General features: G+C 40.0%; 1 protein-coding gene across 3 annotated transcripts in view; it reads right to left on the reverse strand.

The window, feature by feature from the left end:
- The window catches only part of LOC124794956 (WW domain-containing adapter protein with coiled-coil homolog), a 101,197-nt gene that overhangs the window by 55,288 nt on the left and 19,986 nt on the right, over window positions 1-25,923 (reverse strand). For 2 of the 3 annotated variants that reach the window (XR_007016631.1, XM_047258671.1), the window contains exons 5-6: window positions 20,572-20,661; window positions 1,600-1,798 (exon numbers count right to left, since the gene is read on the reverse strand). Coding sequence is in view for 2 of the 3 variants with exons in the window: in XM_047258671.1 (XP_047114627.1) it covers window positions 1,600-1,798; window positions 20,572-20,661 (289 nt within the window). In the remaining variant the exon portion in view is untranslated. The remainder of the gene's footprint in view (window positions 1-1,599; window positions 1,799-20,571; window positions 20,662-25,923) is intronic. The other variant, XM_047258672.1, reaches the window with a different exon arrangement.

Here is a 25,923-nt window from a genome sequence, read left to right on the forward strand (position 1 = left end):
TGATTCTTTTATAAATATTTTACGTAGTGTGAAAAATATACTGTGCGCACCCCAATCTGTGATCTGTGCAGATGGTGCATATGTAGTAGCATAACAGCAGGAGCAAGGTGTGGCATGGTGAGCACAGTAGCACTTCATGCACAAGGACATTTGTGGATTGGTGACATCCCTTAGGGCTCTTATGAACATCTCAGAGAAATATGGAAATACTACAATGTAAATATTAGAAACAGATGAAGAACTGTAAATCTAAGATCTTACATTGAGTTCGGTAGTCAGATATACTGAATGACGTATTTGAAGCTATAAGTTATTGATAATTGGATCTGTCTTCACAATTACTATGCATAGTTAAAGCAACAAAGAGATTATCGTTGAAGATGTGTTCATCATTCAGCAGCTGAAAACAAAGAGACACTCTCCTACAGCATCACTCCACCTGGAGACAAAATCAGGAAGAATAAATTCACACACAGCCATTTACAGAGTAGCTGGACCATGAGAGCAAAATAAAAAGGTGACTGTACTTGCAGAACAGTAAAAGGTAGCTTCGACCACATTACACTGACAGATCTGCCACGCAGTGTTCCCTTTTCATGGTGTTACAGTCAATTTGCCAAACACACACACACACACACACACACACACACACACACACACACACACACACAGCTGCCAAAACTCATGGAAGCACTGCTGGTAGCTCCACTATGTGGTCGAACAAAAGACGACAACTCCCTAAGTATTGAATGAATGATGTGAACCTTTATCAATGTTGGACCATATATGAATGTTCACAAAAAATTTCAGCAAAATCCCCTATGGTCATACAGGAACTTTATTCGAAATTAGACGACTTGGTGTGGAATGGCCCTCTTCTGAATGAATAAATGTCCAACAATTGTTCGATTGGAACTCAGGAGCACCAACTCGCCTATAGTGCACATCACATTGGCAGTTTTGAAGAATTCTGCACATCCTCATCCCATCCCAACATCCAATGAGGTTTAGTCTTCCTTGGGATGCCTTGCCGTAAACAGGACTGGATGACAATAAATGCTCTCCACCAAAATGTGGTGTGACCATCCTTCAGAAGCAATGCAATTTTATTTACTGCAGTCTGTAGCAACACTCCACATGCCATACATGTAAGCCAACCCCCCATCTGATTAAATTGTTAGTTTTAGTTTCTTATTCCTGCTTTAACCACATAATCATGTTCTATTTAACAAACTAATGACTCAAGGATCAAAATTTCGCAAAAAAAAAAAAAAAAAAAAAAAAAAAAAAAAAAAAAAAAAAAAAAAAAAAAAAAAAAAAGAAGAAGAAGAAGAAGAAGAAAGAATGTATGAAGAACATTTTGTTTCCCTGAATTAAAAGTGCACTCTAAACTATCCACAATGTCCAACAATGGATATATTTCCTGTAGGAAATCACATTTTGACAACAATTATCTCAGCACTAATATGCAGATTGTGCAAATTCATAGTTAAGTACACAATAAAAGAAATCACAAACAAATGCTTGATTTATTTTGAGCATGGCTATTACTAAAGACAGGAGGTCATAAGACATAACAGAAATCATAAAAATATTCACATGATCGGCTGGTACTGCTGTAGCTGCGATCTGACTCCCTTGTCTTCTCACGACACCTCTCTCGTTCAATCCATTCACGAGGTTTTTCCCATTGCGAAACTTCTGTCTTGCAATTGTAATAATATTTCTTCCCAGAAGAGCTGATGTGCTCTGACCAATCACCAACACGTGCAATTCTCTCTCTCTCTTCACGTTTATCCTGAAATAACAATTTCTTTTATATACTTCCTCTCTGTGAACAGATTATTTTAAATACATCACAAAGAATGAAATACCACTGTTCCAACTGAAGCTCTACTTTTTAATTCATTGTCTGGAGACAGGTTATCAGCAGAAGAGGATATTTTTATTAAAGAGTCATTACATGTTTTCATAACCCTAAATCCAGGTGTATATTTTATTATTTAATTCTTCAGGTTGATCATTCAATATCGCCAGCCAGAGTTCAATGACATTTTCCAAGAAGGGCACAAACTTCATGTGATAGGAAATTTTGACTTGGTAGGACTCTACTAATTAATTCATACCTATGAACAAAGAAAGAACGTATCGCAGTAGTTAAAAAAGCAACTGGGGGAGGCTGAGTAGTATGGAGAATAGCTGAACTGAGCAGAAATGAAAACCGTACATTTTCAAGGTGTAAAACTTTTGGAAACACATCAGAAAATCCAACTGAATGTAATAATGAAGATATCTATGATAAGTACCAACTGCATTACAGGGATAATGGCACAGTATAGTGTTTTATGCAGTAGTGTGTGTCTTATGCAGTATTTCACAGTGTTGCATAAAAAACAAGAACACTAACTTATCTTGCATACTTTCACCCCCCCCCCCCCCCCCTTCCAATGAAACTATCTTCTGGAGTAATGCAGCTATAAGAAAGCTTTTTCTTTCCTTCCAGTAAAATTGAAAATGATTGTAATTTTACGAATATACTGCATCTTTACTTCCTTACAATAATAATGGAATGTTATGAATTAATTGTGTTTTACACACAATATTCTTGTCTAAGGTTAACACTAGGGTGTGGTGTGAAGAACTTCAAAGCTGCTAGTGGGTAAATTATGAAAATGGATACTTAGCAAATCCAAAATAAAATTAAAAATGTATCAAGCACACACTGAATAAAACTACCGAGATTCAGGAGTTGAAAATGTCTGTTAGGAGCAAAAAAATACTTTCAATGTGAACAGACAAATTATTACAGAATGTAGATAATGGTTATGCTTTGACATTTAACAGTCTACATGTGTAAAAAAATAGCAAACTAACAGAAGCAACCTGACATAATCAAGAAACCAGTAACTTCTCAATAAGGAAACCTTTTAAAAGAGTATAGTCTCTTTGCTAACAGAAGCAATTTTACTTGCAGCATTTCTATACACAAGTATACTAAAGCAGATTAATAGTTTGTTACTACGATCTACAGAAGAAAATTCTAATAATTCTTTTCAACAACATTTATTCATTCCAAATCTGCGACTGTTCTTCAGTGGTATAAGTACTTCAGTACCATGTTTCTAGTGACTCAATATCAACACTATTTTAAGTTGATTAAAAGTCACTGGAGACTGAGCATAAACTCTGATAGGACGAGGAGGGAAGAAGGGCAGGAGGACCAAATGAGTTACACGATTTTCAAAGAAACTGTTGTGTCATTTGTCTTAATTTTGAAATGCAAATCAAGATAACCAGACAGGGATTTAACCTCCTGAAAATTATTCCACTACCACACTGGTAGCAAACTCTCATTACAAGGAATAGGTCCTTGACCTGAGATCTGACTCAGCAATACATGAAAATCTACAGAGTAAAAAACCAATTAATTGCATCAAGCACACTCATATTTATATTACAATGAAATACATCCTCAGAAAAAATGAGAACCATCCAGGGCTTCAATACTAAGCAAAAAGGAAATGATCATATCTGACATAGTGGGGGCAATCAAGCACACGGAAAATGTAGAAGATAATCATTCAATTTAGTCCTTTCCATACATTTCAACAGGGCAGTTGCAACTGAGGAAGAACAATTTATAAATGTTGGAGGTGTAATAAAGGACTAATTGAGGGGGAGGACTGAATCCAAAAGGGACACAAAATAAGCATTTACAAGAATAAACACCAATATAATTAGTAAAACAAAATGTATAGAGCAGACAAAATGCTACTCAAAGACAGACAGCAGAGTATTGTTTGTTGTGGTACACGACCACACTATTGGAAGAAATCACGAAATTTATCTCTAAGACCACAAATGCATACCATGCCATTTTTAATCTGAAACATAATTCATCCTATCTCCGGATGAATTCAATTTGCAAAACATCCATATGTAAGACGTAATTTCTGCAAATTATCTCTGTTGAGAAGTGGGCTTACCAGTGTCAGGACAGTGGTACAGACAATAGCCAAAGATTGTTACCACCATCAATGAAACCAGGATCCTTTTCAGTCAGCAGATACAGACACACGTATTTTGGCCAACAAACCAGACATAATAATTAGAGACCTGAAGAAGAAGATCTGAACATTAGTAGATGCTGCGAATACTGAAAGGCCAAAAATTAACCCAGTAACACACAGGAAAACTAGTCACGGAAGCAAAGCATGCTAACAGAACTTAAAATACGGTGAGTAAAACTGGAATTATTCTTGTGATGGAACATGTTTATTACTGTCACAAATTGATGGGCCTGGTGTTAGGATAGAGATATCCCACAGATGTGAGAGGGAAAAAAGATTAACAAGTAATGTGTCCAAATACATCAAAATCTAAGTATTAATATCTTGTCATCTTTTCATCTACATGAAGGCACCCATTTTAAGCTGTAATATTAGTGCCAAGTGGTGTTACTCCACAACTAAAGATGAGTTGATTGTCGAAGAGATTTGCTGACAACAGACAGACATTTTAAACTTATCAATTCTGCACTACATCTTCAATACTACAATGTTCGTAGCATTACATTTTGATTTCAATATTTTAAATATTTTTCAATATGAAACTAATACAATTCCAGTGTTAATAATATATACACAAGTTAGAATATTCAAATGTTAGACATCACAAAGTTGACCATCATGTGAAAACAAAATGGAGATAAATGATATGTCTCGTGTGGGAAGAAATGAAAATGCTACAAAACATCCTAACAAGACAAAAACAAATGGCTGTGAAGCCTATGTAAGCTAAACAATACAAGCAAAGTCGACTTGCATGTGAGGTGCAATTTGCGTAACATACTTGCAGTGAAGCCAGCCCTCAAATGCTGCTATTATGTCTCATTAGATTAGCAGACAAAACAATTTTCAAAATATTTAAACATTAAAGGCGTATAACATTCACCATTTGTCTTAATTTCACAACTAAGGTTATATGCATACATAAATATGATTGAAGTGATTCTTTGGTCCTTCAGGCACAATGTGAAAATACAAACGAACAGTATCTATGTTAAAGCTCTGTGATATTAGAGATTTTGAGAAAAAGACTTTCAACTGCAAGAGGAGACAGGTCTACGTGGTCATGTCAATAGGAGAATGATTATATTATTTGCATTTTCCGAACTTTTCAAATGCTTCAGTTATTCTTTGCAACATTTTACAATCTTAAAAATAAAGTTTTTGTGAAAGAAGTAAAAAGTTAATTATTTTTCAATTAGTTGTATATTTTTAGCTCTCTCTCTCTCTCTCTCTCTCTCTCTCTCTCTCTCTCTCTCTCTGTGTGTGTGTGTGTGTGTGTGTGTGTGTGTGTGTGTGTGTGTGTGTGTGTGTGTGTGTGTGTGTCCTCAATCAGTGGTTTAGTGGAATATTCGAAAAATATGATAAATGAAGAACAGGACATGTCCCAACCTCATGAATACAATGCTGAGCATTTAGTAAGCCATTTACATTCTAGTGCAAAGTGTGTGCATAAGACCAAGAACAGACTGAACACCAAAAGGGATACTTGTCAGTGTTAGTCTTACTCAACAAAGAAATTATGCAGTATGCACCATTTCTTTATATTAATTACAAATTACTTCCATGCCTCAAATCTTGATAATTACCTGCCGAGTGTAGAAGTTTCAACATTACAAAGGAGTGACAAGCATTATCTTTAAGTGAAACTGCCTTTAACACACAAAGGGCCAACTGTATAAACATTGCTGCCTGGTGGTCAATTCTGACGATAGGTCAGAAACTGACCTCTGTTTATAACTCCACTGCATTGCGTAGCACTGAACTTGGATCCACTAACAGCAGAATTCGGCTCTCGTCACAATTATCACATTTTGAACGCAGAATTAATCATATATCCTAAACACATAGTATTTATTCTCAAAGTAAGGTAAGTAAACCAAAAAATAACCAATCTTTGAACTTCTCCCAACCCAAACGAAAATTTCAACAACTGTATATGAAAAGAAATACCAAAAACTGTTCCAGTAGGACTAAATACTTTGAAAATAGGTGTGCTACAGGCTGTTCTACATTTCAATGATGGTGCAGTGTCAAGGCTTAATGTTATGGAACTGATGGGAGTGCCTCACGGACTAAATACGCATAGAACTACTAGCTATTGTCCGAAGGAGACTTTTCGAAGCAGAAAAATCAGTGTTGGAAGCCACCAAAGAAGCAAGAATAAGAAGTGTGAAAAAGAGACTGGCGGAAGAACAACACAAGAAACAAGATGAATATGGACCTAGTATGTATTAATGCCATCCAAGTTTAATATAAAAAGCAAGTTTTAACTTTAACTTGAATTTCCAAAAGTTAAATTATTTCACATTCTGGTACACTTTGGCTAAAAACTATTAAAGATAGGGCGCTGGAATTCTGTATACTGTCTTAAAACATGCTTAACTAACAAGCAGACTACTTTTGTGACTTAACTTCGAAAGCAAAATACTTTTTTGAAGAAAAACCACGAATTCATTTCCAATATTTTTGATAGTCATACTTAGAACTTTTGTACAAAAATTTAAATCAGCACCTTCTTTTCAATAGTCTGCTTTAAAGATAATAGTGTAAAGAACTTACAGGAAAAAATAAACCTACTTTTTTGTATTTTGAGTAATATGTGCTATGATTTACATAAATAAATAGCTTGGTTTATTCACTTGCAACAAAAAAATACAATCAAAAAAAGTGTGAGCAAAATGAGTGATTCAGACAAAAAATGTTCCCAACAGATGTCTTAAAAGATGGTAAGCATTATATGAGCTTACAAATCTTATTGTTTGAGTTACACTGTTTAGAAAACTGACAATTTTTTCACGGTTTCCCCTGGTATTCACAGACCAGCCCACTTAACCTAATCTTATAGATCATAGGGACGGGGGGGGGGGGGGGGAGAGGGGGGGGGGGCAATGAAGAAGAAGTAATTTTAAGCTTCAGTGGTGTGGAAGTGGCATAGTTACATACTCAAGTGTTAATAAAAACTTCTTTGTTATTTCAATTTGTATTTGTGCAAAACAACTTTTTGTAATGTCACTACACTGTAAACTGACAATTACATTTGAACCTGACTTTGATCGGTGAATTTTCATCAGTCAAAGCTGATCCTGCTTCACCCCAATATAACCCGCAATTAATGTTTATACAACACAGATTTCCGAGTTAAGCTTCATCTGAGGTCATTTTCTGGATTAATTTCAGGTCAAATACTTTCTACAACTAGCCCAAGATATTATAGAATGTAACAATTTTCACACAGAAATTGCAACTGACCGAAACAGTAAGGACACTGATCTGCAGAATAAATTCAAAGCGAGACAGAAATTGTTTGGAGGGGCGAGGGTGGTGGGGCTTGAGCAGAATCTGCGCAAAACACAGTAAGAATATACGACAAGGCAGGAGATGGCTGTGTCAGCTCTGAAGAGTATGCCACTGTCAGTATGCAGAAATAAATGTACAGAAAAAATCTCAACTGAAGTTCGCAAGAAAATACTTTTTCATAAATGGTAGATGACTACAACAGTGAGTAGGTTGTATTTTTGATTTGCTAAGAATTAATGGAAACTAAACAGATCAGAATAAGAAATGAGATTGAAAACAGTCTACAGGGTGGTCAGAAACAGTCTGAAAAGCTTGTAAGGGTGCTGCAGTGTAAGATGTGCTGAGAAGTAACAGTAACGAAAAAAGGTCAAAACGTTGTGCCGTTTCCAATTTAATTAGCATTGAAGTTATCGAATCAGGCCATTTTGTGTGTGCATTCAAGTGGCCCATAGAGAGAGAGAGAGAGAGAGAGAGAGAGAGAGAGAGAGAGAGAGAGAGACAAACATATTCTTCATTTGGTTTCCTAAAACTGAACAAGACAGCAATACAAGAAATGGACATCGGAGAGAGGTAGGGATCGAACGCAGACTAAAGACTGTGCAGTCTCGTATGCTAATATCTTCCCAATAAGAACACTGACACTAATTCTATTCAGAAGGACACTTGAATTTGCATGCAGAACCATTTGAATGGCCAAGTTTGATGCTAATTAACTCTAAAATGGTGCATCACATTGGATCTTTTTCTTAACAATTATTTCCTAGCATAACCTACCCTTCAGCATCTTTACAAGTTTTTCACACTGTTTCTGACCACCCTCTATTTAGGCAAGTTGACAGCAAATACCACAATCAGTACATACTGAAAATTAACACTTCCAAGTCGTACTTTTTGAAGATATCTGCTAACAGTGGGAAGATCTGTGCATCATGATGATTTTGTATGTGGGGCACTCAAAACTATTGTTATCAGCACGCTAACAAAAAGTCAGCATGCCATTCATGTGGGGGGACGAAGGCTATTCCCAGATGCAGAGTATGTTGTAATGCATTAAAGTCCACCTCCCTCCCCAGCACTTTAGGGATGAGGTCCAGCAGTTCACAAAATTTCAGGACCCATGCAACATCCGTGTGTGTGTGTGTGTGTGTGTGTGTGTGTGTGTGTGTGTGTGTGTGTGTCAGCAAGGATGGTGGACATATCTCCAACCAAATCAAGGGCTACAGTAACGTCAGTATTACGACACACACATCTAAAATATAATGAATCTAAAGTGGCACACACAACCTTAGTGGTGGATCCTCCCGCTAGAGGAGGAAACCACGAGTTCAGGGCTATGTCCTACATGCAGTGTGGGTGGCAAAACTCCTGCCAATGGTAAGGCCAGCATGAAGTCCACCATATCTGTGTGATTTAAGTGACAGCAATTCATTTTCTGCCACTTCCAAACATTCAGTTTCCCACCGATGCGATTCGTCTCTCAGATAATGAGAGGATGGTGCGCAATGGGATGGCACATCAATGAACACCCCATCCACATGTGAACCATGAGCTGAATCAACTTGTCTACCACATACACTTGGTGGACCAGTTGTAGTGCACTAATGAGTCAGAACAGATAAGAAACCTTGCACTGTGATGCCTGCCAATCCACTCCTGTGCAGTCATTAATGCCATACAACTCCACGTCATAATTTGTAAACTGTTCTGGAGGGCACACTTTGAAAATATTATCCGAGGAAACAGCTGAACAACTGAGGGTATTCTCTTGTTCCATCCATATAAACAACGATGAAACTGTGGTACACACACAAAACTGATGAAAACAGAGTTGTAAAAATTTAATCTGGCTTACAAGTTTTCTTATACTGCTTCAAACTTCAAATCACATTGGGACTCTGATGATGCCAAGACGGCAATTCATTCCATCCCTGGTTATGTATTTTGAGGCCTGATATATCCAGATGCTTGAGACAATCAGCAGCATGTATACCAAATGTCTTGGTCGCAAGGGGCCAATTCCTGAACAGCTGCTCAAAGTTCGAGTGGATTGCTACACTAAATGCACTGATTGGGGCAACACTGAGATTTTATGGTCCTGCCGAGCCAGTACGCGGCACTGTCTAATCCAGAGAGGTGGTTCACGAACTTCTGCGCACATACTAAACTGGGTTGGTCTGATATGATCCAGTCAATACCTAAATGCTCTCATGGTGGACAGCATCTAACATCCTGGGATAGGAAATACAAACTTATCCATAAAACACGTCTCCATAATCTAACTGTGATGCCCTGTACAACTGCAACAGGCAGGACCTGTCAGTCCTCCTATTGCTTTCCAGTGAGGTATTTCAAAATATTCACTGATTTGAAACACTTTTTTTCCAGGTCTTTCAGATGCAGTTGCCGGGTTAATTTCAAGTCAAACAGCAGGCCTAAAAAACACACAGTGTCCTTAAAATGTAGAATATTGCTCCCCATTTTGAACTCCGATGGGTTAAAACTTCAATTAGCAAAGATAGAACTGACACACATAGTCTTTGTTGGTGAGACCTTAAAAAGAGTATTATTGGTCCTAGCTTCCGGCGTCCTGATGGTCAGCTGTAGTTGCCTTGTCATTTTTGTAAGATTGGAGGAAGAGATGAAGATTGGGAACTCATTCACAAACAAAGAGCATTTAACAGATCAAAACACAGGTCAAAAAACATACCAACCAAACCGTTTCACTGTAAAAAGGAATCGCATATAGCCATCTCTAGTAAAATTAAGTTGTCAAGGACAGAATGGTAGCACCTAAAACCACATCGAGAGAGGCACGGGTGACCTCGGGATTCAAGGAGACAGACAAGGTGGCAGTTAACCATGTGCTTGAGAGTGTTTCTCACACATCTGGTATGGACAACAACACTCTGGTAACTTTTAGGGTCAGTATGATCCTTGCCTGGTTTCCCTTATGGAATTAGTATTGCGTCCTTCCAAATCATGGGTACAGTCCATCAAACCACAGCCGATTGAAACATGATAGGGGCTCATCTTTGGCTCAAGGGCAAGACGAGTGAGCATGGCATAATGAATCTAATCTGCTCCTGGAGCAGTGTGTCTGACCATGGACAGAGCTGATTCCAATTCCCACATGGAGAACAGAAGACTAGAAGTATTCATTACATGAGAAGCAGCATCTCTTTGTCTCCACAGTCCTATAAAAGAGCTGGAATCCAGAAGCTTGTCTGGGTGACACAGTGACAGTAAAAATGTGTTCAGCTAAAATTTGAGCCACGTCTTTAGACACATACACCAAGAGCCCATTTCTCAACATGGCCATAAGCGGAGGTGTACTGCCCTTGCCTAAAATCTGGCTGAGTCGCAAACTAGCACAGTGGAACACAACCAATTAATGGAAGTCATGAATTTCCTTCAGAAGTTCCTTTTCTATCACTCACCTGGCTTGTACTCTTGCCGATCTAAAGGCACAGAGGTTTTCTGTACTCAGTTTTTGAACTTCCTCAAAGCTGTGTACCTGGCACTGCAGAGTTACATACGTCACTCCACCTAGGGACAGGCCATCATCTAAGGTGGTTGCTAGACTTAGAAATTGAATCTACAGTGGCTCATTGCCTCTCAAAGATAATATGGTCCACCATCTCCTGGGCACAATGCTATTGTTCGAAGATGGCTTGTTGATTCTATCTTAACCAATTTGCCCTTTGAACCAGCTGTCTTCGTGGTCTCCTGACAGCAAGTCAGCAGACGAATCCACACTGGAAAGCAGTCACTGGAATGCAAATCTGTGGCCACTTCCCACTAACTCTGTAATAACTGGGGAGCAAAAACAAAAGTCAATAGCTGGAGATGACCCAATAGCTGTGGAAAACCATGTTATTTGAAGAGAGTTCAAAAGGCTGATGTTCTCTGAATGAGTGAGGCACTTGATAATTAAATCCCTGGAACAAGTAGTAGTCAATCCCTGGGACAAGTGGTAGCTGAGTCCCACAGCACATTGTGTGCACTTAAGTCACCCCCCCCCCCCCCCAACCAAGGACGAATGGGTGGGGAAGTGTCCAGGAGATTTCTTCAAAAAAGATAACATTGATTTTAACTGGTATGAGAACCTGCACTGCAACTGCTTTTATGGCTGTGATAAGAAAGTCTGGCAATTGTCACTGATGAAAACAGCCATTCCAACCCTAGCTGTCTCCAGCAACATGTATTTCCTGTGTGGGTGGTAGCCCAGCAATTCAGTGTTAGTGACATTAAAGTGAGTTTCTCGAAAGCAGATGCAGAGCAGTCTTCTCTGAGCCAGGAGCTTCAGCTCTTCCAAATGTTATTGGCATCCGCTTAAGTTCTGCTGCAGCAATGGGAGACACTGATTAGTGAAGGTTATCCTTGTCATCACACTTTGGCGGTGGTGATTTACCTGAGAGGTCGCAGTTCCCAGCTGTTTGGTTTCTCCACAACACTACCAATAACCTCTAAAGTAAAAACACCATATGAAAGGCAGAGTGCTCACAGATCTGATGATTTTTATGCCGCTTTCTACAATTCTGAACAACTTTTCCTTACTTTTGTGAGGAGCTGCTTGCAAGGGTGGCGAGGCTGGCTTAGTGGGCTTCTGACTGGGTGCAATGGTATGTCACTGAGATACCAAGTCTGTCTTTGACGGCTTCCAAATGATTCTGGGTTCAAGTGCAGTTTTCCCCCCACAGTTACACTAACGAGCGCACAAAGTCTTACTTGAATCTGTGGTCTGGCTCTGTGAAGAGGCATCGCATTTGGTGACTGACTTCTTAAAGTCCAATGCAAAAGAAGTAGCGAACACCAGAAGTTGCATAGCTTTGAAAGCTGCTTTAGGTTCACCACAGGGTGTGTGTGTCTCCTTTCAACATTTATGCATTTTGGAGGAAGTGTACCAGAATCGCCAGATTCGTGAGTTGAGCCTCAGCAATTGCCTCACGTAGCCCTCCCATTACATGCTCTAGTGGTATGACCAAATCTTTGACATTTGAAGCATCACTTTGGGTCAGTAACAAATGGTCAAACCTTCAGACAGATACAGCCTACAAGAACATGTTCAGGTAACTCCAGTGTGTTGAACATGAGAATAAATGTTGCAGTTTTCTCCAATGTGCCTGCGAATCTCCTCATACAGTTCTGCGCTTCCATGACATCCATATTTTTCCTTTCTTCACATAACTCTACAGGGTTCGCCTCCATTATATTGGAGCAGGTAACCATGCTCTTACACAAGCTAAGAGTGTTACACAACTCAGCCACAACAGGGTAGTCACAAAATTCTTGCATTTTAGAAGCTTAGATACTTGGTTTGGCATAACAGTTTCAAGTACAAGTGTTCCATTACAAATTCATTTAACATTTTTTAAGGACCCAGCAATAACTTCCAACCTCTTGTAAATATAAAAAAGAAGAGACCTTTGCAATGATTACCTCTTGCACTGATTACCAACTTGCAAGTTGCATTTGCACGTGTATGTGTGTGTTCGCCATCTAATTCTGATGAAGGCCTTGCTGGCCGAAAGCTATATTCGTGACAGTCTTTTTGTTGCGCCTATCTGCAACTCAGCGTCTCTACTGTATGGTGAGTGGCAACTTTCCTTTTTATGCAATTTTTGCATCTTGTGGCTCTTCCAAGATAACAAATATTTCGAGAACACCGTTCATTGTCATACACACAAGCAACATACTGGCCAGGTATCAGGTTTTATTGTTTACCCAAACAAGGATTATCTGGTGCAATATCTTGTCCAACTTTGGCCACAAACTAAATGGAGAAATTCTAAACAGTCTTTTGAAACTCTAATCTTTATACAGATCATGAGGAACAAATTGGTTCTTATGTTCAGACAAGATTCCAAGTCTTTTTGAATCCTTTCTTCTGGGTCAGTCTTCAGATTCAATCAATTTTTTTTTTAGTGAATAAATGGTTTTTATATGTTTTGATCACAGAGATGGAACAAATCTCCTGTAAAAAATTGATGTATCACTGTGTGTGTGTGTGTGTGTGTGTGTGTGTGTGTGTGTGTGTGTGTGTGTGTGTGTGAGACTAGTAAAGGTACCCTACCAACAACACAAGACAATTTACCATGGTGGGAGAAAGGGGGAGGGGGGGGGGAGCAGTAAATCCAAAATCCTGTTTGTGATGGCACAAATGTGCAACTTTTTGTGAATACATGCACTGTAAGAGTGTCATTTTGTGAACTATCAATGATACACTAATGCAATTAACTGTCATGAAAATCAACAAGAAATTCGCATAATGTTGCCTGACTATTCTCCCAATGCAAATCCTGCAGAGCATTCCAAACCCCAAGAGCAATACTCTGCAAAGTACACAAACACAACAATTTCACCAGCTTTCAAGTTTTCTTTGACAATTTCAAACACTGTGCCTTGTACTTCGATACAAAGTAATGGACTGAAAGATCAAAAATTTTTGACGCAAAGTGTTTTAGACAAGCTTTAACCAGCATTTGTTGAGCATGCAGTGTAGTTTGCACTCACGGTTTAAATGCTATCATTTCCTCAATGACAACACCACTGTACACATCTGACAATTTATCCAGGAGATTTGACACATCTGTGAAACTTAAGCATACAAAGCTTTAAACGTCACAAATTATTCTGCTCATCAAAATAAATTTTGTAGGTATCAGTAATACTTTTGGACAGATCAAGTTCTACATTTTGATAAGCAAAGTAGACACCGAGTGAAAGCCCGGTGAGCCAACTACATAGTATTCTGACCGAAGGGCAGAGAATTTTGAAGCCCATACATCTTGGCCGGGCATACTGACAATACACAACTTGCTTTTCGCACAAATTACTGAAAAAGCATTTTTGTTTGGCACTACACAGGTTACAAAAATCATGGAACAGCAATATGCATATACACAGACAGCAGCAGTATCGCATTCCCACAGTATATAAGGGCAGCAGATTGGTGGAGCTGTCATTTCTCCTCTGATGATTGATGTTAAAAGGTTTCCGACATGATTATGGCTGTACCACACAAGTTAACAAACTTTGAACACAGAATGGTAGTTGGAGCTAGATGTATGGTATATTCCATTACAGAAATCGTTAGAGAACTCAATATTCCAAGATTCACAGTGTCACTCTTTCATGTGACTGGGCTACAATTGTTCGCGATTGATATGAAGAACATTCTGGATAATTCGAGCGAGTGATTTGGCCTCCCAGACCACCCAACATGAATCCCATTGAATATTTATGGGACATAATCAATAGGTCAGTTTGCGCATGAAATCCTGCACTGCTAATACTTTTGCAATTATGGACCGCTATAGAGGTAGCCATGGCTCAATATTTCTGCCGGGGACTTCCAACAACTTGTCGAGACCATGCTAGATCGAGTTGCTGCACATCAAGTGGAAAGTGGTCAAACACAATATTTGGAGCTATCCCATGACTTGTCAGCTCAGTGCATTTTCACCTTCCATTTGAACTGCAACAGTACCCTTTTCGCCAAGGCACAATAAGCTACATTTGTCTTCATCTAAGAAAGCTAAAACCCTATTTTGTGTCACCATAAAGAACATTTCCCTTCTTCCAGGTGCTGCTAAGACACTCACCCTGCCATTTCCACTTCCTGAGATATCGCAAAGCTCGAGAGATGGCAACCAACTCTGCATTGCATACACTGCAGGCACTTGGCTGAGAGTGCTTGTAGTGTCCCCTTGCATATGCAAAAGCATAACTGACCCTGTTGTTTACTTTCAATCGATATGTGTAGATGCATATCGAATTGGAATAATCTTGGGAGGATTGAAACAAGCGGGTGTCAGGGAAGGGTAGGGTCAGCATCCTTCTAGGGGCCACAGAACATGCCCAGCCCGGACAATGTACAGCCCACAGGGGATATTGAAAGGAAACTCTAAGAACACAGACTAACGGAAGCTGTTGGGAGTTCTTCAGTAGAATATAGAGTCGGATCCCAATTTTGGGCAATGCACAAACAGTCTAAATTGCTGGTAGTGGAACACAGTTGAGTGACATAGGTGCATAGGCATCTGTCACATTGTGACTGCATAATTTGCCAGAAGTAGCTTAGTTTCATTGTGTAAGGAATGCATGTGCCATGTCCAGCTTAAATGAGAGGGGGCTGATTCCTAAAACTGGTCCACTTTATGTGGAATGGAGCTAAGAATCAGCCATTCCTACCAACAATTGTACAAAGGAACAAGTAATAGCAAACAAACTGGAGGTCACTTTTTGAAAGAAGGAGTGTAAACTGACTTGGGATCACTGTTGCTCGAAATCAACTATGAAGTGAGGAAAATCATACACTAGCGAAATTTATTTAAAAGTAATATACAAGTGTTCTCATTTTCCCCTAAAAACCGTTCCAATGTATAAATTATATTTACCCCTCACTACACCACAGTATTCCAAATGCAAAGTCTTAGTCTATACATGAAATGAGAGGCAAATCTGCAGTTGGAATCCGTCTATGATTACCGTATTTACTCAAATCTAAGCCGCACCTTTTTTCCGGTTTTTGTAATCCAAAAAAACGCGTGCAGCTTAGAATTGAGTGCAAAGTAAGCGGAAAAATGTTGGTAGGTGCCGCCACAACTAGCTTCTGCCGTCTAATATATGTAACACTACACAGGCATGCTTTGCACGCAGCAAGATAAATACTGGCGCCAAAACCTATGCGCCAAAACCTATACATCAGTAAATAAATTAAAAGAAAAGGTAGAAGACTGTAAACATTATGTCGTGTATTCTTTTGTGTTTGCTGCTATCTCATTAAAATTCTGTCTGCCTAATAAACCACGAAACTAGAGTGAGACAACAGCAAATGTGGAAGAATATACATATAAGTCACGTTTATATTCATATTATTCTTATGCCGAATAGTGATACAGTCAGAAATGAAGCACGAATCTAAGATGAGTCTAGTTTCTGTGCAGAATGTAAAGTACTCAAGAGGCGTCCGCAAAGATTTTCAAACGGAGAAAGATTTTCAAACGGAGAAAGATTTTCACTAAACTCTCGCTCGGAATAAATTCTATCATACGCAGTCTATTATTTGGTTCTTGTTGATCATTATCAAAGCTGCGTAAGTAACAACAAATAGCAGTCACTTCCCGCTGTTTCGGTTATGAGACAATTCCTCTCTTTTTTTTTTATTGTTAGCTGTGGTAGCGCGCACAAAAGCAAGCCATCCCGCGAGCAGCGACACTCATTATCAGAATGCGACAAACAATGCACGACACAGTACAATAATGCGTTTTCAGCTTAGAGTGACAAACACCTACAACAAAGAGAACTGCACTTATCAGATCAAAGCAAAATAAGCAATTGATTCAAACCAGACGAAGCACTTGAAAAAGGAAGGGTACCCGTATAAATACGGACGGAGCACCTGACACATACCAATGGCTACTTGGTAAAGATTAACTGTTAAGCTTACGACTCGAACCACACTACTGCAGCTGTATCTTCAACCTCAATTGTGTCTCATGTTACAATGGACCAACTTTGTTTCTATTTGGAGAGGCGGTCTAAAACTTTTCTCTCCCCTTGAATTTTGAGTCTCAAATTTCAGGTGCGGCTTAGATTAGAGTAAATACGGTAACCAGAACAATTCCACAAAAATTTTGTGTTTCAAATTTTTGGTAATTTGACCTAACTTTGTTATGCTCACAAGCAAACTGATGAAATGGTTTTAATGTTTAAACAGTCTTTCAGTAAACAGCATGTTTGAAGACCAGATCATTTCTTCCTATAACATTATTTCTGTCAGGAGTCATTAAGACATTTACAAGATAATTTTGAGACTGGCACTCCAATGCACCACACAATTATTAGTTTTTAGTACATAAGAATTGCAGACTGACATTTATTTCCTACTCCTAATTTCCGTGAAAAATGTCAGGTGACATACCATTTTTTGTGCCTTTTTTTCCAAATGAGGGGAAGATTATTACATACAAACTGTAATTTCACTGTACATGCTTCATGAAATAATCATAAAAGAGAAAATGCAGGTTCTCAAAGTTAGATATATGCAGAATTTGTTCAGTAAAAGACAACTGTACGTGAATTTTAGAAGTACCAGCAGTGGCATCCAATGTCACTATATAATAGAGGGAAACATTCCACGTAGGAAAAATATATCTAAAAACAAAGATGATGTGACTTACCAAATGAAAGTGCTGGCAGGTCGACAGACACACAAACAAACACAAACATACACACAAAATTCAAGCTTTCGCAACAAACTGTTGCCTCATCAGGGAAGAGGGAAGGAGAGGGAAAGACGAAAGGATGTGGGTTTTAAGGGAGAGGGTAAGGAGTCATTCCAATCCCGTGAGCGGAAAGACTTACCTTTGTGTGGATGGATATGTGTGTGTGTGTGTGTGTGTGTGTGTGTGGTGTGTGAGTGTGTGTGTGTGGGTGTGTGAGTGTGTGTGTGTGTGTGTGTGTGTGTGTGTGTGTGTGTGTGTGTGTGTGCGCGCGCGCGCGAGTGTATACCCGTCCCTTTTTCCCCCTAAGGTAAGTCTTTCCACTCCCGGGATTGGAATGACTCCTTACCCTCTCCCTTAAAACCCACATCCTTTCGTCTTTCCCTCTCCTTCCCTCTTTCCTGATGAGGCAACAGTTTGTTGCGAAAGCTTGAATTTTGTGTGTATGTTTGTGTTTGTTTGTGTGTCTGTCGACCTGCCAGCACTTTCATTTGGTAAGTCACATCAACACCAACCTGTCAGAACTCCGGAGATGGGAACTTGCCCTTCAGCATATCCTTTCTTCTCGCTATCCGCCAGGCCTCAATCTCCGCTAATTTCTAATTTCAATTTGCCACCGCTCATACCTCACCTGTCTTTCAACTTCATCTTTGCCTCTGCACATCCGCCCCGACTGACATCTCTGCCCAAACTCTTTGCCTTTACAAATGTCTGCTTGTGTCTGTGTATGTGTGGATGGATATGTGTGTGTGTGTGCGAGTGTATACCTGTCCTTTTTTCCCCCTAAGGTAAGTCTTTCCGCTCCCGGGATTGGAATGACTCCTTACCCTCTCCCTTAAAACCCATATCCTTTTGTCTTTCCTTCTCCTTCCCTCTTTCCTGACGAGGCAACCATTGGTTGCGAAAGCTAGAATTTTGTGTGTATGTTTGTGTTTGTTTGTGTGTCTATCGACCTGCCAGCGCTTTTGTTTGGTAAGTTTCATCATCTTTCTTTTAGATTATATATATATATATAGAAAGAGAGAGAGAGAGAGAGAGAGAGAGAGAGAGAGAGAGAGAGAGAGAGAGATCTTTTATGACCTATTCTGTACAAGGAAATCAAAGTATCCATTCTGATCAGTGATCTGATTACCACTCCCTTGCCTGTCACAAATATCTTCTCAGAACAGGTTACAATTACTAAATTGCAACTCTTCAGCGATCACCTGACCCTAATGAAGAATTTTCAGTGGTGTTGGGTGCTGTCAATGTTTTACTGTCTTCAAATATTTCTAGCAATATGCCACCTGCAGCAAATCTGTGCAAAATATTTTCGGAATCACAAAAGGTGTCTCAGACGATGCTTACTACTTGTTTGTTCACATTTTAAAATGTCTTCACTACCCACACTTCTCTGATGTAGGCATCATGCTTATTACAAATTATCCAGTTTTCCCAACAATCAGGTATTTATCCAATATAAAATGTTCAAAAAATTCTGTCAAACTGATGAACAGGCAATTTTTTTCTTTTTTCATTTGAAACATGTAAAGGCTATTGAAGTTCAAGTGTAAGGCTACCTCACTAGGGACAGAAAAATATTGCACGAACAATAACATGAAACAATGTGAAATGGGCTATTTTTTCAATATCACAAAATTTGTAATTTAGCTGTAAAAAGCAGGTTGAGGTTTGCGTATAATCAAACTGGGAGTCATTTCCCACATAACACTGAACTTGGCCAAAAAACAAAATGACACTGAACTTGGCCAAAAAACAAAATGACACAGAGCATGGCGAGCAGTGCAGAAAACGACACTGTAGTGCAATAACTGAAGAGTAACTGGATTACCACAACTCTGGGCACTTTCAAAATAGTTATTTTGCCCAGTGTTACACTGTACAGTCACAATCAGGGCCAGCTTGAAAACATTTCTCCACACAAGCATCTGAAAATTTGGTGCCCCCGCCCTTCCTCCCTTTTCACTCTTATATTTTCACCCATGTCAGTTTCTGCTAATTATCTTACACCTGAGTGCCCCTCTCAGCTTGGTGTCCCAAACAATGACTTGTCACCAACCCTGGTCAAAGTACAGCTAACTTTTTTTAAAAAATTACATTTACACTGTCAAAAAGAAAAAATAAAGGAAATTCAATGAAATGTGTTTCCACAAAAACTGTAATGTATAGCATTAACTTAAGCATGTTACATGCAATATATGTATCATGTTATTCCCACAGAGTTAGAAATAAAAACCAAACTACTCTATTGGTGTCACATTCAACGGAATTGTTGGCTACTGAAATAATAATTACACTGAATCTACATTACGATACCTGTGTAAAGGGTCAAAGTAAGTAGAATTTTAATGGCTAATTATACGACATCTGATAATGTAAAATCAAATTTACACAATAAGGAAAAATGCAAGTTTCTCAACCTTTACTCATTGTAACAAGGTGTGTTCATTTCTGTGCAAGGCTATTTTTTTCCTATTAGAGACCTTGAAAAATTAGTGATGAATCAAAAGCAAGCAACCACAGAGAAAATAGTGGCATTTTACCATGAAATTAAAAGCAACGTGCTAAAAACTACAATAATCAAAAACAAGAATTGGGGCAATTCAGTGGTTCTTCAGACTGTTACGAACAGTCAACAAATTGAATAAAAAGAGCTGTACATGAATAAACATTCTTGAAATTCGAGCTTTAACACTCTACAGTAAGATTTTAAAGTACAACAGAAGATTGATAATAACTGCCGTTATAACTGCATCAGAAGAAATGATGCTAACCGTCCATGGTATTAATTAAAAAGATGTGTATCCCTCAAGTCATAAACCTCCACGCCGCCTTTATGCAGACAAGAGGAACACGTATTTTAGCATGCCCTACATTTACAACATAACTAAATTCACATGCCATAGGTTTACAAACCTAGGAGGACACGGCATGCCTGAAATTAATGTACTGATGCATTCAGCTGCCGTGTCACTCACCTGACAGGAATTATGAGGAAGTTTGCGCTGTGATGAATCTCGTGAGGTTGAATTCTGTGTTGCTAGTTTAATCGGATGTAGTATAATTTTCTGAAATTTTTTAAAAATACACTGCTTAAATTTGAGATAACATGTTCTACTATAAGAAATCCCAGTCTAATGAGAAACTGAATCAACTAATTTCAAGGGAATTTGAGCAGCAATGCACCTAACATACCTAACATGTAAGGTGGTGGTGGCATAATCATGACAAATGAAGTCCATTGACTAAGAAGGTAATAATATGAGTCATTATTAAAAGGTAAACAATGAATCTGTATGACACATAGCTTTAACTGCTGTTTTATTATTGAAACAATCTAATTACTCCCCTTAATTCTGGAGTTACATTCCACATTATGGAACAACAGAGACTATACTTAATATTTTAATAAAGAGCAGTCTAGACAGCAATACATTTTTTACTTTTTATTCTGGTTACATGTTTTGGACTGTATGGCCATTCTCAGACCAAGGGTCCTGATGTCACAAGCAGCCAGTACTGACTGGTACCAGTCATTAACTGTTTCACTAGTCAGTACTACACATCTCTGTGGTCCAGAACCTCAGGTCACCTGGAGCCTTGGTATGAGGATGGTCTTTTACACCAAAACCAGTGACCAGAACTAAAAATAAAAAACGCATTGCAATCTGGAATGTTTTTTATTAAAATAAACAGTAATTATAACCACTTGCTGCCAATGCCATGTATACTTTTTAATATACCAATTAAAATGTATTCCAATTTATTTGACAAGAGCATTATGTTTAATGTGTGACTGTCAAGTGTTACAGAAGGCAGTAGTTCCTGTAAAATACACTTACTGAACTAAAATTACACAACTGTATGAAATATGGAACATCCCTGCAACATGTCAAGGGTTTCCGTGCTGTTAATCATTTCAATTTGACATTACTGAAAAGTTCAGGACTCACCTATATACTTAGTAAACTACTGGTTGCAACCAAACTATTTATTCGATATTGCAGTGTCTGTATTAATCAAAATTACGATGCAAAGTTCCTTCGGGCATGCATGCATGACACATTAAAGTTTGGGTTTGGCCGTGAGTCGTGCTTGGATAGCCTAATTGTAAGGAAACTGCTCGTGATAAGAGGAAAATGTGGTTTTGAATCCCGGTCTGACAAATTTTCATTGTCATCATTCCATTATACAGCTAACTGCAGTCCACGTTCACAACTGCATATACATTTCATGGAAACTATTTTTTTTTGTTTTGGTTTTAGGGCGCAAAACTTCTATGGTCATTAGCGCCCGGTCCGTGACTTAGGAAACAGTAAAAAACCGAAATTGAAAACCAGCAGCAATGGGAACGAAAGTCATAAAATTGGAGAAACTAAAAGCAGAAGGCAGGCTTAAAAATCCACTACAGAAAGGGGTTGGTTGTCCCCAAAAAAAGCTTCAAATGACTGACGCCATTTCACTGGCACTAATAAACTTGATAACGCGGTCGGCTGAGCGCGTGTCATCTGCTAAAATCGACGATATATCAGGCGATAGCTGTAGACAGGAGCGTAACGGATTAAAATAGGGGCACTCAATTAAAAGGTGTCTTACCGTCCACAGCTGAGAGCAGTGGGGACAGAGTGGGGGAGGATCGCCGCTTAAAAGATGTCGATGGCTAAAAAGACAGTGCCCTATCCGGAGTCTAGTTAAAATTACCTCCTCCCGACGACGCGTTCGGGAGGAAGAGGTCCAAGCATAAGGAAGAGCTTTTATGTCCTGCAATTTATCATGGGTAAGTGTCGACCAATGCGTGTGCCATAAATGAACAACACGTCGACATAGAACGCTCCGTAGATCGGCGAAGGGAATCGATTGAATAGCTGGCCGAGGAAGAGAGACTGCAGCCTTGGCTGCAATATCGGCCGCCTCATTTCCACAGATACCAACGTGTCCCGGGAGCCAGAGGAACGCCACCGAGACACCCCCCAGGTGGAGCAAGCGCAGACAGTCCTGAATCCGGTGGACCAGAGGGTGCACAGGATAAAGAGCTTGGAGACTGAGGAGAGAGCTGAGAGAATCTGAGCAGATAACGTATTGTATCTGCTGATGGCGGCAGATGTAGTGGACAGCGTAAAGCTCCGCAGTATAAACCGAACACTGGTCGGGAAGCCGAAAGTGATTTGGGGTGTCGCCAACAATATAGGCACTCCCTACACCTAACGATGTTTTCGAGCCGTCGGTGTAAATAAATGTGGCGTCCGTCATTTGTGCACATAGAGCAGCAAATGTCCGACGATAAACAAGTGAAGGGGTATCATCCTTGGGAAATCGACAAAGGTCACGGAGCAGGCAGATCCAGGGACAGAGCCAAGGCGGTGCTGTACCACAAGTTGTCAAGAAGGTTTTAGGAAAGCGGAAGGAAAGAGAATGGAACAGTTGACGGAAGCGGACTCCCGGTGGTAGTAGGGAGGAGGGGCGGCCTGCATACCCTACATCAAAGGAGGTGTCGAAAAAAATGTCATGGGCTGGATTTGCAGGCCGGGAAGACAGATGGCTAGCATAACGACTCAGGACTGCTCGCCGATTGGACAGCGGAGGTGCAGCAGTCTCAGCATAAAGGCTTTGCACAGGGCTGGTGTAAAAAGCTCCAGACACTAAACGTAATCCACGGTGGTGGATAGAGTCGAGACGCCGAAGAATAGACGGCCGAGCAGAGGAGTAGACTATGCTTCCATAGTCCAATTTCGAGTGCACTAAGGCGCGATAGAGGCGGAGAAGGACCACTCAGTCCGCTCCCCAGGAGGTACCATTCAGGACACGGAGGGTGTTGAGGGATCGCAGACAGCGAGCCGAAAGATAGGAAACGTGGGAGGACCAGCACAGTTTTCTGTCAAATGTAAGACCCAAGAATTTAGCGACGTTTGAAAACGGAAGGTTGACAGGACCTAGATGTAAGGAGGGCGGAAGAAACTCCTTACGTCGCCAAAAATTAACACAAACGGTCTTACTGGGTGAAAAACGGAAGTCGGTTTCGATGCTCCAAGAGTGGAGGCGATCGAGACATCCTTGAAGATGTCATTCAAGAAGGCTGGTCCGTTGAGAGCTGTAGTAGATCGCAAAATTCGCGAAGAAAAAGGGGCAGCCGACCTCGAAAGCCCCAAGAGAACAGTGTGCGGAGGATGCCTGTCCTCCAACAGGTATCGTATGCTCTCTCCAGATCAAAAAATATTGCTACTGTTTGGCGTTTCCGGAGAAAATTGTTCATGATATAAGTGGAGAGAGCAACAAGATGGTCAACTGCAGAACGATGCTTTCGGAATCCGCATTGGGCAGGTGTTAAAAGACTGCGGGATTCCAGCCACCACGCTAAACGGTAATTCACCATACGCTCCAAAACCTTACAGACATTACTCGTGAGAGAAATGGGGCGATAGCTAGAGGGGAGATGTTTGTCCTTTCCAGGTTTCGGAACAGGAACGACGATAGCTTCCCGCCATCATCTGGGAAAAGTACTGTCGGTCCAAATTCGATTATAAAGGCGAAGGAGGTAACGCAGACTATGGGTTGATAAATGCAGCAACATCTGGACGTGGATACCATCCGGTCCTGGGGCGGAAGAGCGAGAAGAAGAGAGTGCATGTTGGAGTTCCCGCAAGGAGAAAACAGTATTGTAGCTTTCGCGATTTTGAGAGGAGAAAGCAAGAGGTCACACTTTCGCTGCACGTTTCTTCGGGAGAAACGCTGGCGGGTAATTTGAAGAGCTCGAAATCTCAGCAAAGTGCTGACCCAACGAGAATGGAAACTATTTGTGAAATCAATATTCTGACACTAAAAATTCAATACATCTACATTTACACGTTACTAGAATATATATACATGGTGTTACAAAAAGGTACGGCCAAACTTTCAGGAACATTCCTCACACACAAAGAAAGAAAATATGTTATGTGGACATGTATCCGGAAATGCTTACTTTCCATGTTAGATCTCATTTTATTACTTCTCTTCAAATCACATTAATCATGGAACTTTGTTACAGGAAATGTTCAAAATGTCCTCCGTTAGCGAGGATACATGCATCCACCCTCTGTCGCATGGAATCCCTGATGCACTGACACAGCCCTGGAGAATGGCGTATTGTATCACAGCCATCCACAATACAAGCACAAAGAGTCTCTACATTTGGTACCGGGGTTATGTATACAAGAGCTTTCAAATACCCCCATAAATGAAAGTCAATAGGGTTGAGGTCAGGAGAGTGTGGAGGCTATGGAATTGGTCCGCCTCTACCAATCCATCGGTCACCGAATCTGTTGTTGAGAAGCGTACGAACACTTCAACTGAAATGTGCAGGAGCTCCATCGTGCATGAACCACATGTAAAGGCATATGTTCTAGCAGTACCGTATGAAATCATGATAACTTGCTCCATTGAGCGTAGGTGGAAGAACACGGGGGCCAATCAAGACATCACCAACAATGCCTGCCCAAATGTTCACAGAAAATCTGTGTTGATGACGTGATTTCACAATTGCGTGCGGATTCTCGTCAGCCCACACATGTTGATTGTGAAAATTTACAATTTGATCACGTTGGAATGAAGCCTCATCCATAAAGATAACATTTGCACTGAAATGAGGATTCTACATCTACATTTATATTCCAAAAGCCACTCAACGGTGTGTGGCAGAGGGCACTTTACATGCCAATGTCATTACCTCCCTTTTCTGTTCCAGTCGCGTATGGTTCGCGGGAAGAACGACTGTCTGAAAGCCTCCGTGCGCGCAACGGCCTTATGATCACTGATTCCCTGTTCTACACTTACAGAGTCGAAAAGTTCGGGTCTGTTTGTTATCAATAGGTCCAAGATGTTATCTCCACGAGTCAGTTCTCTGTTTAATTGCTCGAGGTAATTTTCGGATAGTGCACTCAGTATAATGTCACTCGATGCTCTGTCCCTACTACCCGTCCTAAACATCTGAGTGTCCCAGTCTATATCTGGTAAATTGAAATCTCCACCTAAGACTATAACATGCTGAGAAAATTTATGTGAAATGTATTCCAAATTTTCTCTCAGTTGTTCTGCCACTAATGCTGCTGAGTCGGGAGGTCGGTAAAAGGAGCCAACTATTAACCTAGCTCGGTTGTTGAGTGTAACCTCCACCCATCATAATTCACAGGAACTATCCACTTCTACCTCACTACAGGATAAACTACTATTATAGTTCAATTCTTTTATCTTGGCGGCTCTCGCATGCCCGCTCAGACGCGGGAGATTACTGCGTTGCCAGTTGCACACGACGCACGCGTCAAGAGAAGCGGCGCCATAGTATAGCATAGTTCTTA

The sequence above is a fragment of the Schistocerca piceifrons genome, chromosome 4, assembly GCF_021461385.2.
Source record: "Schistocerca piceifrons isolate TAMUIC-IGC-003096 chromosome 4, iqSchPice1.1, whole genome shotgun sequence".
Lineage (NCBI taxonomy): Eukaryota > Metazoa > Arthropoda > Insecta > Orthoptera > Acrididae > Schistocerca > Schistocerca piceifrons.